The following is a 14,514-nucleotide window of genomic DNA, read 5'->3' as shown; positions in this document are numbered from 1 at the left end:
ACCATTGGAGCGTCAGGAAAACCCCCAATACTGAGCTACCATGCAAATCATTCTAAACATTAAGGGCACTACCATGAATCTTCTCCTTGAAGATCGTGGAATTACGTCCAACACTATAGGGCACCACCATGTGACCACCCTTTGAGATCCATGGAATTACGTCCATTAACCACACTTGTTACACTTACGCCAATCACAACTTTGGTTCATATATGCTTTCAAACTAAAATTCCCGTACAATATACATACCCTCGATTAGGTTGCAAAAAAACCCAGCCACCCAAATCAGTTATATAGACATACATACACCCTGGCAGTCAAACAACATCAAACAGCTCAAACAGATGAGTAAAACCGTGAAACTCAACGAACCAGGTCGCACACTGTTTGGACGAACGCTCACTATCACTAATACAAGATCAATATCGAACGCTAACGAACGCTATCCGAGAATACACGACCGAACACTTTTAGACCGAACTCTGTGAGGTCGGACACTGTTTTGGAGGAACGTTTAATAGGCTGAACAGATCACTATGTGGTCGAACACTGTTTGGACGAACGGTAAGGAAAACGAACATGATCAGTCGAACACTATTTGGCCGAACACTAATTTGCCGAACACTAGTTGCTGAATACTAGGCCGAACACTTTTTGGGCGAACGCTATTTAGACGAACACTATTTGCTGAATACTAGGCGGAACACTATTTAACCGAGAACTATTTGGACGAACGCTTACAAATCAAATACTATTTGGACGAATACTATGAAATCGGATACTATAAGGTGGAACACTGTTTGAACGAACGCTATAGATCAAATACTATTTGGACGAACGCTAACAGATGGAATACTGTTTGGACGAACGCAAAGAGACCGAATACAAGGAAACCAAATACTATAAGGCGAAACACTATTTGGACGAACGCTATAGATCAAATACTATTTGGACGAACACTAACAGATGGAATACTGTTTGGACGAACGCAAAGAGACCGAATACAAGGAAACCAAATACTATAAGGCGAAACACTATTTGGACGAACGCTATAGATCAAATACTATTTGGACAAACGCTATAGATCAAATACTATTTGGACGAACGCTAACAGATGGAATACTGTTTGGACGAACAGTATTGAAAATGAACATACTTAGACAACACTGCTTGGACGAACGGTATTTTCTAATTCTGCAGAATTATGCAGAATCGTTCCCAGACTTCCAGAGCCCCATTTTTCATCCCCTTTTCCCCAGATCCACGTACAACAGCACAATTCTACAACCACTCATACAGATTCATACACAACAAAGTCACTCTAAATACAAAATTTGTTCATCAACGATAGTATATTATGGATTTCAGTACATGCATAGTTCATACAATCTAGAGAAAAGGATCTATCTCCCCTTACATCAAACAGTTCCAATTATAGCAATCAGTTTATCAAACATTCCACAAGCCATCAATCAGAGTTTTATAATCTCAACACATAACACCCAATGTTTCTTAATCGTAACAGAAAATTCCCAACGACATGCCAATCAAATTATTATACATACAGAGCATATAATATTAAATCAAATAAACATAACCAGCTCCCCTTACCTTGTGGTTACAGTACAGTACAGCTCACAATAATAGCAAGGCTTTGATAGCTACACAGCCAGCACCCAACAAGACCCTACAATCCACTGAAGTGGGAACAACACAGCTCTTAGAGCTAGAATGTACAGAAAATCGAAATGGGGCACCACCAGTTGCATGCAACCAGTAGAGTTGTATGCCCTAGGTTCAAGAAAAGGGGAGGAATTGACTTACCCGTCCAAATCAGAATTTCAATCGGATGAAAGGGAAGCTCTCAACTCCGTGAACGAGAGCACACCACCTATTTGAAATTTCAATAGTGGAAAGTGGTGGAAATGTAGAGAGAAGTCAGAGCAAGAAGAGGAGAATGGAACTGAGTTTAGAGAGAGAAAGAGTAACTGAAAAATAAGTTCAGAGTTGGAGAATGAAGGAACCCCTCTAAGATCATGGTGCCTTTGGCCCTTTGGGCCTGTCTGCCTCAAAAAATAAGACCCCACAGCCCATATAGTTTTCGGGACCTTACATTTATCATATCTATACAGGTGTGGGCGGCTTATATGTTCTGCAAAGTTTTGTTTCGGTTAAGCAACTTATAGTCACGGTGTAGTCCTTGAGTTCTATCCTAAATATCCTATGCAGCTTTATGAACCTTTTTGTGGGATACGGTGAAGTTAAAATTTTCGGCATGTGATATGCGACGTTTTTCTTACTCCCTTCAGATATATTTTTTTCCTATTTCCCTTAGTGGTTTCTTTTCTTTCAAAGTGGTGCTTTGCAATTTACTTGAATGACCTTTTATATAATAAGGAGAGACAAAAGAAAATAAAAGTTTTGGTGCATTAAATTCTGGGATTTCATCAAAAGTGGGGGACACTTACTTGAATTAATGGGTGGGACCATTATAAATTTGATTCTACAGTTTTGGGATTTGCATAAAACCCTGGTCATGCAGGCAACATTTTTATTTGGTTTTATCTTACGGTAAAGATTCTTTTACATATCTAAATATTTTGGATTGATTTCACACTATCTTACTTATTTTCTATTTTCTTGTTTTTTGAAATAATATAAAAATTTATATTTTTTTTATCATTTTAATTTTATAATGTGTTAAATGAATATATTTATGTGATGTTATGATTGCTCTTTATCTTATTATTCTTTATTTTCCGTGGCATTAGATCATTTAATGCAGGACCGTGATACGTTGACAACGCAAATTTGATAACATTTTGATAACAACACGTGTCAGCGTTGTATTGGATCATTTTTAATTTTTTTTTTAAGAAATCTGATTTGAAAATAAGAAATCTGATTTGAAAAAGGGATCAGGGTTTCAGATTTCATTATTCCGAAAGCACCCTTCTTCGTTCAACACTCTCTCTCCTCTCTCAATTTTAGGGTTTTCATGATTTTCATTTGAACTTTTCTCTCCATTTTGTGCATTTCTCTCTCGACGTTCAACAATCTCTCTCGACGCTCAGCAATCTCCGTCGTCGCTGGCCCCATTCGAAGTCTCTCTTTCTCTGTCGAGTTCGTGAATTCGACGATCTACGTTCACTGATCTCCGTCGTTGGTTTATTCAAAGTGTCTCCTTCGGTGTCGATTGTGTCGAAGTTCTGAACTTTTTTTGTGCAATGGGTTCGTCCGCTGACATAGGTTCTTCGAACAAGGTATGTACTGTTTTCCTTTTCCGAATTCGTATTTTGGGGTTGGGCTTTTGCTTTTGGCTTTTGTTGATCATTTTGGTGGTTTTTGTTGATTATTTGTAACCAAAAATAATTTTTTTTTTCTACAGTTTGTTCGTCATTCATTGAGAGGTGAGGTCCTGCACCATTGACACAAGACAGATGCACTTGTAATCGATTATTGGGACCCTGTAATCGCTTACTAGGGAAAAAATCCCCTTTTGTATTGAAAGTTGACAAGAACTACCCAGGCCTGGCTTAAGCACTCCCAAGGTTATTTTGGAGTCCTTATGACTATGTTTTCCGGATGGATCACCCTTGTTGTTGATGGTTCAAGGTGTCCACAACAATAAATGTGAAGTTTGGTCACTCCTATGTGTAGAGAAGACCCATTAAGGGTGTTTATAGGTTGACAAGTGAGGTCCTGCACCATTGACACAGAACAGATGCCCTTGTAATCGATTACTGGGACCGTGTAATCGCTTACCAGGGAAAAATTCCCCTTTTGTACTAAAAGTTGACAAGAACTACCCAAGCCTGACTTAAGCACTCCCTAGGTTCATTTTGGAGTCCTTTTGACAATGTTTTGAAGGTTTTCTGGATGGATCATTATTGGAATACTTCAAGTTGGAATACTTCAATATTAAACAAATAAAAAGGGAATAATGAAGGGTATTGAGTAATGAAAAATTATAACAATATTAAAAACCACATACATTAATAGGAAAACGTAACAATAGTTCATCAAACCACAAACTTTGAAATTAAAAAGTACATAATAGTATTAGAAAATGTACATAACAGTTCATCATACATTGGTGCACTAAATAACTCATGGCCATTAAACTCACTCATCCATCTAAAATAACAAACATGAAAAAATACCTTGAAATGAAACTCATTTATGAAGCTTAGAAAAACGTTATTTTGGGGAAATTAATTTCACCTAGTATAGTGCTCTAAAAATTAGGAGTTAGCAGTCATTCGAAAGCTCTTTGAGTCTAGATTCCAACAAAACAAGAATCAAGTCATTTGGAGTTCGGTGGAGAAAGTTAAGAACAAAACAAGTAGCAAAGGTCAGAAAAACAAAGTTGGGGAGTGTTGTTCATCCAGGTGGGGAGTACAGTTGATGTTTCTGTACAAATGACCATTTTTCCTCTGGTAATCGATTACAGGGGTCTTGTAATCAATTACCAGAGGAAAAAGGGTCATTTGTACAAAAACTTCAACTGTACTCCCAGCTAGATGAACACTACTCCCCATGCTCTATTTTTGTTGAATTTTTCATTTTTTGAGATGGGTGAGTGAGTTGAATGTTATTGGGTGTGCTCCCTGCATAAATAATGAGGTTAGGTCATTTATTTCTTCAAAAAAAATGTCCATTTAGGTGGTTTTCTTCAACTGAGGTGAGGTGCATGACCATTGTTGTAACACCCCTTCTCGGAGTCTCAAAGGAAAATTTTTCATTTTATTAATTAAGAAATATGTCATCTAATGTTGTTACAATGAAAAAATTTTAAAAGGCATTTTCAATAAATAATACATCTGTCAACAAGAGGGAAAGATATACGTATAAGATAACATGTTGTCAACTTTGACCTTTGCTGACTATTTTAATCATAACTTTTTTCACAGACCTTCAAATGATGAGATTCTTTTTTTATTAGAAAGTAGACTCAAAAATCTTTCCAATGACTACTAATTTATAATTTTTGGACATCTGAGTAGATGCATTTAATTCCTTAAAGTTAACGTTTTATATATTTCTACCACCTCTGACCTTTGCTAGTTGTTTTACTCATAACTTTGTCCACCGAACTCTGAATGAGTTGATTCTTGTTTTGTTGTAATGTAGACTGAAAGATCTTTCAAATGATAACTAAATCATAATTTTTAGACCACTTTAGTAGATGCAATTAATTTCCCAAAAACAACGTTTTTCTAAGCTTCCCAAACGAGTTTACTTTCAAGTTATTGTCTCATGTTTCTTATATTATTCTAATTTATTTTATTTCTTTATAAAATGTCCATAATTGAAGGTAAAATAGTAGTATAATTAAGGTGTGATGTGATTCTACTAGCACAAGCCAAACACTTATATGGACTGCACCTACCTTGGTTTAAACACCTATATGAACTACTTTGTCCATAATTGAGTGGGGTAAATTGTGTTTTGATGCACTTGACACCATCAATGATTAGCAACATGAGACATCCATGCAAAAACTGGAAAAAAATCACCCATAAGGACATAAAAATAACCCTGGGGAGTAATGTTCATCTAGTTGGGGAGTACGGTTGAAGTTTCTGTACAAATGACCATTTTTCCTCTGGTAATCGATTACAGGGGTCTTATAATCGATTACCAGAGGAAAAAGGGTCATTTGTACAGAAACTTCAACTATATTCCCCAGCTAGATGAACATTATTCCCCATGGTGGTTATTGCTTTATTTTTGTTGAATTTTTCATTTTTTGAGATGGGTGAGTGAGTTCAATGTTATTGGGTGTGCTCCCTACACCAATAATGAGGTTAGGTCATTGATTTCTTAAAAAAAATGTCCATTTAGGTTGTTTTCTCTAACTGAGGTGAGGTGCATGACCACTGTTGTAACACCCCTTCTCCGAGTCTCATAGGAAATTTTTTCATTTTATTAATTAAGAAATATGTCATCTAATGTTGTTACAATGCAAAAATTTTAAACGGCATTTTCAATAAATAATATATCTGTCAACAAGAGGGAAAGATATACGTATAAGATAACATGTTGTCAACCTTGACCTTTGCTGACTATTTTAATCATAACTTTTTCCACATACCTCCAAATGATGTGATTCTTTTTTTATTAGAAAATAGACTCAAAACTCTTTCCAATGACTACTAATTTATAATTTTTGGACATCTGAGTAGGTGCAGTTAATTCCTTAAAGTTAACGTTTTATATATTTCTACCACCTCTGACCTTTGCTAGCTGTTTTGCTCATAACTTTCTCCATCGAACTCCAAATGAGTTGATTCTTGTTTTGTTGGAATGTAGACTCAAAGATCTTTCAAATGATAACTAACTCATAATTTTTAGACCACTTTAGTAGATGCAGTTAATTTCTCAAAAACAATGTTTTTCTAAGCTTCCAAAACGAGTTTACTTTCAAGTTATTGTCTCATGTTTCTTATATTATTCTAATTTATTTTATTTCTTTATAAAATGTCCATAATTGAAGGTAAAATAGTAGTATAATTAAGGTGTGATGTGATTCTACTAGCACAAGCCAAACACTTATATGGACTTCACCTACCTTGGTTTAAACACCTATATGAACTACTTTGTCCACAATTGAGTGGGGTAAATTGTGTTTTGATGCACTTGACACCATCAATGATTAGCAACACGAGACATCCATGCAAAAAATGGAAAAAATCACCCATAAGGACATAAAAATAACCCTGGGGAGTAGTATTCATCTAGCTGGGGAGTACAGTTGAAGTTTGAGTACAAATGACCCTTTTTTCCTATGGTAATCGATTACAGGGGTCTTGTAATCGATTACCATAGAAAAAAGGGTCATTTGTACAGAAACTTCAACTGTACTTCCCAGCTAGATGAACACTACTTTCCATGGTGGTTATTGGTCTTGTTTGTGACTTTTTGCATTTCTTGTGAATGGGTGACTGAGTTCCATGTGAATGGATGTGTTCCCTGCACCAATGAACACATTAGGCCATTGAATATATGGCAAAAATGTGATGGATCTCATCTAGCTTATATGAAAGCACATAAATGACCTTTTTTTCCAACAATTCAATGGCCTAACGTGTCCATTGGTGCAATAAATACCGCCCATGACCATGAAACTCACTCATCCATATGAAAAATTGGAATAAAGAACCCAATTGAATGATGATGAAACTCCCTCTTCCAAGGAAAAAACATGACAAAGCTTTGGAGAAATGGCGCACAAAAAGCTAGTCGTAATCGATTACACACGCACAGTGCTCGGTCTTCTACTAGCTACTCGTAATCGATTACACACGCACATAATTGTCTATCTTCCTCTTCCTCACAACACCACTTGGATGCAATAATAAGCAACCAATTTTGTGGACACCCTAAGTCCTTTCAACCACTACTAAGTACATCCACACGTCCTTGGTCATAAAAATCAACCAACCAAGTGAAGATCTTGCAATAAATTTCACCAAATTAGGTCCAACCCCTCAATTGGGAGCTCTTCTTCCATAGCAGGGGAGTGGCGCTACACTTTCGGTACAAATTTGTGATTTTTCATTGGTAAGTGAATACAGGCTACTCGTAATCGATTACACACGCACATGAGAACAATTGTCTTCCAAAAACAGAACTTCCAGGCAATCAACAACAACCAATTTAGTAAACCTATTGTTTTAGTCCAACTCCTCATCAGTACAGGGACACATCAATTTTGACCCAATAAGTTAATGATTAAACTCACTCAACCAAAAACACAGACAAAAAAAAATGAATATGAAGAATAATTAATCAAGAATAGTTTAGCTGTATTCATTTGTTATAATTCTGTACAATTCTGTAAAAGAATTTAATAGTATAATTTTATACAATATCTATTCATTTTCTATAAAATAAGAATATAAACCAAGAACACATTTCTAATGCTATAGTAATCCAAAATGTTGCAGCGTTTGAAATCTTCGGACGTTATCCTCGTCTAGGATCCAATCACATAAATACTTCTTCCTAAACGCAGCCAAGTCTTCCTGAAATGAACATTTTGGAATTTAGAAATAATATGAAGACAACGATAATGTAATATTTACAAATTCATAATTTTACCTACATTTGTATAATAAGGCACATGCAGTAAGAACTTGGAGAAATTAAAGTGAGGGAAGAGAAGTTAAGTCATGAACTACTCAAGGGAACAACTGGACTCTACATTTTTGTCGTTAATGACACATTATTTGAAGAGAAAGTCTATGAGCTAGCCTATGCATGTGCCTAAAAGCAAATTTAAAGACATGGAAAGTGAAATATTCATAGAAAGAGTTTGCAAGTTGGAAGGGGAAAATGGGTAACCACATCCATTGCACGATATAGAGTACAAAGAAAGGAAGAAACCATTGACAAACCAAAAAACCACAGGAACGAAGCGTGATACGTGTGCGAATAAACAATACCTTTGGATAAAAGACGAAAATCGTTGCTGACAAAGTGACCACCGCACCCAACCGACGAAGGACCAACGACGACGGCAAAAAAACGAAACCTTTCGACAAATGACGCCAACGATGGACCCAAGCGAGACTTCCTCCCATTACTTCAATGGCGGACCAACACACACGACTTCGTCTAGATAGAACAGTGGACCCAAGAACGATTTTCACAGCGATGGACAAAGAGCATTTCGTTGGTGGAGCGAGAGTTTCGAATGGAAAAGGAAAAACTAGTGAGAGAGTTTCGTAGAGATGAATTTCACTTTGTGAAAGGCGACAACAGGTTCAACATTTTTCTTTCCGAAAACACCTCAAAAACAAAATTAAACTTTAAAAAAAAATCATTTAAAACAACACATAACGACACGTGTTGTTGTCAAATTGTCAAATTTGCGTTGTTGAAGAAACGTTTTCCTTTAATGTATCATGTGACATGCCATTATATTATACATTTTTCTTATAATATGTTAAGTATATAACATACGAAAGTAGAATTATATACTTATACATATATAAATCTTTTGAATGTTTCGAATATAACTGAATATTATATTATTTTAAATAGGAAGTTAGCGAAAATTAATAATTTAGTAAGAATTTTTAAGATTCTAATTAAACTGAGTAGACTATAAAAATAATATATATATATATATATATAAATATTTTTAATGTGGAGAATTTATTTATTGTTAAATAAATAGTGGTTTAGATTTTTTTAATGGTATTGTAAATGTAACTAAATTAAATTTTGTTTGACATTTTGATGTATTATTTTACGAAAAATTGTAGAGTTTTGTAGTGTGATTGGTATAACATGACAATATGTATATGTTTGAAATGGTTGTTGCACTGGTTCTATTTTTTTTTTTTGTGATTTTAGATTGTTGCTATATAGTTTGAGTGTGTGACTATTACTTTATTATTTCGATGTGTATCCAGATTATTGCTGTGTGGGTTGGGTATGTTGTCGTGTTTGTTTAGGACGTGGTCGTGTTGCTTGGTTATGTTAACAAGTTCTTTCGATATTTTTCAAGGGGAGTGCTTGATGTTGTGTGGTATGTGTTTGTGAAATATTGTTCAAGTGGAATTCACATCGGGTCCATATTGAGTTCACATTGGATTTTTAAAAAGGACTTTAGATGTTGAGAGTTGAATAATGTTAAGCAGAGAATGAGAATAGTTCTTGTGTTTAGAGTTAGGTTTGACCTATAGTTGAGATTGGAGTATGAGTGAGTGTTGTGGTGTATCTGAATAGGTGAATGATGAGCATGAAGAGTGGAGGATAAAGATTACTTGTTGTAGCTAGTAATTTCTGGTGCTATCTATGGATATGTGCTTCCTTTTTCCTTGTGTGCATTGGAAAGGTTATTCGGATATTGAACCTTCCTTGTGTGGGGTGAAAGTGTCTTCCTTGTCCTTGTGTGGCAAGATTGCATGTTCCTTAGCTGGATCGCGGGACTAGTCGAATGTACCTATGGAGAATTTTCATATTGGGCTGTGGGAGCAGCTACAGTCGATGAGGTAGGGTACAGGAGTGAGACTGACTCTTTCCACTATGATGTTTATGGTTTAGTGATGCTCATGGTTTGTTTATAACTAGGATAGTCATGGTGGTGGTATATCTACAATGATGATCGTGGTATGGAATGCTCCAGGAGTTGTTATGCCTAAAGCGTCTAAGAGAGTTGAAGTCAAACACTTGATGATACCTGAAAAAGGTACTCAACGTAGCTGTCGAAAACAGAATAGGTCGAGACAATGTCTCTGACAAAATATCTTAAAAGACATAAAAATAAAAACATTAAAAGAAAGCTTAAACAAGTTAAACGCTATTTGTCTAAAAAGAGACAAAACCAAAAGAAGCGTCACAACTGTCTCCCTCAATGGTGATAATTCAACACAAATGAAAAATATAAAAGACGATACAACATCGAGCAACCAAAGTATAGAACCCCTTTGCAACTTATATAGTGTGAGGGCTTGGGATGTCGGTGTACAATGTCTTGTTTGGTTAATTCTTAGTTAGACAGTTAGTGACATCCATTCCAATCAGACGAATGGTCGAAGTATCTTAGAGACCGAATAGTCAAGCCGAAGGGGATTAATTCCAAATCATTTTGTTTAAAAACTTAATCATGAGTAGACATGTTTGTATCGTAATTAAGCCGATCCTAATCAAAAGTCCATCAAAAAGTAAATAGAAATTCGAGATAAAATAGTAGATTATACATTAATACATTAATTACACATCTATTATCCTTGCTAATCGAACCAAACTGATTTTGAAATCGAAAGACCTCTAATAAATATTCATCGATTGGTATTAACGAACAAGAAATCAACTTGAAAACTAAAAGTGAAAGAACTCCCACTAAGAAGAAGACTGTATCCATATACCCGAAAGAATTCTGAATTACTTTCTTACTATGTGTTATGCTTTATAGTTGTAGAGTCCTCAGTGATTCCTTACAAATTGAATAGACTTGTATTAATTGCCTGACTCATCAAGAATAATTCTTTGGTTCGTGCAGGATCAGCATGATAACGATGCATACATTTCACAAACGAGTCACATCTCCATTTCTAAATCACATCATGGCATGGACTGATTTGTACATAGCCAATGAAACATTTTACATCATAAATTAAACATGAAAGTCAAATCATTAAAAAGAGCCAAAACAACGAGGAAACAAGATGACATAAACATCTCGCAAAAGCGTTAGATAAACAACTACCCTCTAATAGTATTTTGCCTTTTCACCACATTTTGAAGTTCAGAATCTTTTCTCTCTGTTTTTTCTTAAGAAGCTACAACATAAAGATGTTATTGACGTTAACCACATTAATAATCAACTGAACGTAATTGTTTTACCAAAACGGAACGAGGGAATTCATACACATATATATTTACCCACTTGATCAAGCAAATCTCATCCCACTGCAACGAAAACTCTTGTTCTCTCTCTCATTTTCTAATCGTTCATGGAAAAAATGTTACCGTTTGTTCTTTTAGCTTTCCCCATCTTGCTATTATTCCTCTTACGAATACGCAAAACATCTAAGAAACCAACCTTTCCACCAGGCCCTAGAGGTCTTCCTTTGATTGGCAATCTTTATCTACTCGATAGTTCTACCCTTTGTTTGAAGCTATATGAACTCTCCAAAAAATACGGTCCCATCTTTTCTCTTCAACTGGGTTCAAGGCCTGCCATTGTTATCTCCTCACCAAAACTAGCCAAGGAGGTAATGAAAACCCAGGACCTTGCCTTCTGTGGCCGACCCTCTCTCCTAAGCTCAATGAAACTTTCCTATAATGGGCTAGACATGGCATTTTCACCCTATAGAGATTATTGGAGACACACCAGAAAAATTTCCATCATCCACTTCCTTAGCCTTAAGCGTGTTCTAATGTTTTCCCAGTTCAGAAAATGTGAGGTATCCCATTTGGTGAGAAAGATATCGGAGCACGCTTCTTGTTCCAAGGAGACGAACTTGCATGAGCTCCTGACTTGTCTCACAAGCGCTGTAGTGTTTAGAACTGCTCTGGGGAGAAGGTATGAAGAGGAAGGAATCGAGAAAAGCATGTTCCATGGCCTTCTTAAAGAAGCGCAGGAATTGATAGCTTCAACTTTCTACACAGATTACATTCCTTTTGTTGGTGGTGTGGTTGATAAACTCACAGGGTTGATGGGTCGTCTTGAGAAAATGTTTAATCTGTTGGATGGGTTTTTCCAGAACGCCATCGATGAACACCTTGATCCTGAAAGGAAGAAACTTACCGATGAAGGGGATTTCATCGATGCATTGATTCAACTGAAGAATGACCCTTCCTTCTCCATGCATCTCACTCCTTCTCACATCAAACCCTTGATGATGGTTATTATATTCTAACCTTTTTGTTTTTTCTAAGCACCTTCAAACTTTTCTACTTTTTTTCTCACAGTCAGTTGTCTACCAGGTAAAACAGAAATCAACACTGGATCATCACGTCGTAAATGTGTATCTCCCACACCAGAAATTTTCATCAAACGAAATCACTGTTTTAAAACAATAAATTATTTATAGAAAACTATATCTTTATGAAAAAAAAAATTTAACGTACATTTTTTTTATAACATTTTAAGAACCGTAAATTTGTCATCATCTTCTCAGTAGTTTATTATTTATTTGTCACTGACATATTCTAAATCTAATAAAAAAATGACATACCAAAATGTTATAAAAAAAAATGTGTTAACATATGATTTCTCATTCTTTATAGATCATACACATATTTGACACATATAAAGGTAAATTGTCATAAATGAATGAATGTTTGTATTTGTTTTTTAAAAAAATGATATTTTGAGACATAAATTTTTTTGACACTATCTTTTTTTATTTTTTATTTTTTACTTTTTTCTTTCTTAAAAAAATACAAAAATTCACTGTTGATCATTTTATTCTTGTACTACGTGTCATCCTATCATTACAAAAAAGTAATGTAAGAAAATATATTGTTAAATCAATGTAAAAAATTTGTGAGTAAAAGCATCATTTTTCAAACATCATATGACATCACTTATCTTTTCTTTTTATTAATTTGTGAAATAATGATAAGGTAATACATATTTACATTTATTTGAGATACACTACAAGGTAAAATGATCATAAAAAAATAAATTTTTGATATTTTAAGAAAAACAAAAGAGTAAAAGATAAAAAAAGTAGTAGTATAAAATGAATGTTAAAAATTTGTATGTGTTGAAGTGTCATTTGTCTAATTTGTGGATTTGCTTATTCTTCTCTCGTGATATACACTAGTTTTTATGTACAACACCTTCTTTCTAATTTTCAAAACCAAATTATATGAAAAAGTACATACGTTTCCATTTCAAAAACTCAGAAAAAAAAATTATACTTTCGTCAATGAAGAGTTTCAGTAGAAAAGAACGGTGGGAAAATTTGAAATTATTCATTTGTTTAACTAAACATAATGTAACATCATATTCTTAAACTCCACAAAAGTTAAGAGTTGAGAGCCTCTTATACCACTCCCGGCAACCTGTGTTGGTTGCTAGTTCAAAAGTTTAAATATATGGATAATTTGTGTAGATGTGATGTTGTAAGGATCATAGCAACACAATTTTCTTTAAAGAGTTGGATTGTTTTGCTATAAAAATTTTTGGGTTAAAGTTTTCTAACAGATGAGTTTCGCATATTTTGTGTGAATCAGAATATAATTTTGGCGGGGACAGAAACAAGTGTAGCCGCAGTAGTTTGGGCAATGACGGCACTGATGAAGAACCCGAGAGTGATGAAGAAAGCCCAAGAAGAGATAGGAAATGTGTTTGGTGGGAAAGATTTTATAGAAGAAGATAATATCGAAAAGCTTCATTATTTTAAGGCAGTTATAAAAGAAACAATGAGATTATACCCACCACTGCCTCTGCTTGTACAAAGGGAAACGATTAACAAGTGTAGTATCAGAGGGTACGAAATTCCGGAGAAGACATTGGTGTATGTGAATGCTTGGGCAGTGCATAGAGACCCAGAAACATGGAAGGATCCAGAAGAGTTTTATCCTGAGAGGTTCTTGAACAGCAAAATAGATTTTAGGGGATATGATTATGAGCTGATTCCGTTTGGCGCTGGGCGAAGGATTTGCCCCGGCATTCACATGGGAGTTATGACAACGGAGCTTGTGCTCGCTAATCTTCTGCATTCATTTCATTGGGATTTGCCTCAAGGGATGAAAAGTGACGACATAGATACTGATATGCTTCCTGGACTTGTCCAACACAAGAAAAACCCTCTCATCCTAGTTGCAAAAAAGCGAGAATGATATGGAATTTGCATGACGATGTTAAATAAGAGAAAATAAGACAAACACAAGAAAATTCTCTCAGCCTTGTCCTACGAGAATTCGCAATTATCATGACAATGCTAATTGTTAGAAACAAATCATGCACATGTAGCTACTTTGTCTTGCTATATAAATCATTTCTGTCGTCTCAGTGTAACAGTTTAATATGATGTCTCGTGT

The 14,514-nt window shown here is 35.1% G+C and overlaps 1 protein-coding gene across 1 annotated transcript; it reads left to right on the top strand.

Annotated features, from left to right (window-relative positions):
* The first annotated feature begins 11,471 nt into the window (after positions 1-11,471).
* On the top strand, positions 11,472-14,313 carry LOC148197723 (6,7,8-trihydroxycoumarin synthase-like). The gene is made up of 2 exons (XM_088091942.1): positions 11,472-12,365; positions 13,705-14,313. The coding sequence occupies exons 1-2, from the start codon at positions 11,472-11,474 to the stop codon at positions 14,311-14,313; spliced, it is 1,503 nt and encodes a 500-aa protein (XP_087948068.1).
* The last annotated feature ends 201 nt before the right edge of the window (positions 14,314-14,514 follow it).

Source organism: Vigna umbellata, chromosome 5, assembly GCF_029865625.1.
Source record: "Vigna umbellata cultivar VRB3 chromosome 5, Vumbellata_1.0, whole genome shotgun sequence".
NCBI classification, from domain to species: Eukaryota; Viridiplantae; Streptophyta; class Magnoliopsida; order Fabales; family Fabaceae; genus Vigna; species Vigna umbellata.
Note: the sequence above shows the minus strand (reverse complement) of the source record. Positions and strands in the feature narration are given on the sequence as shown.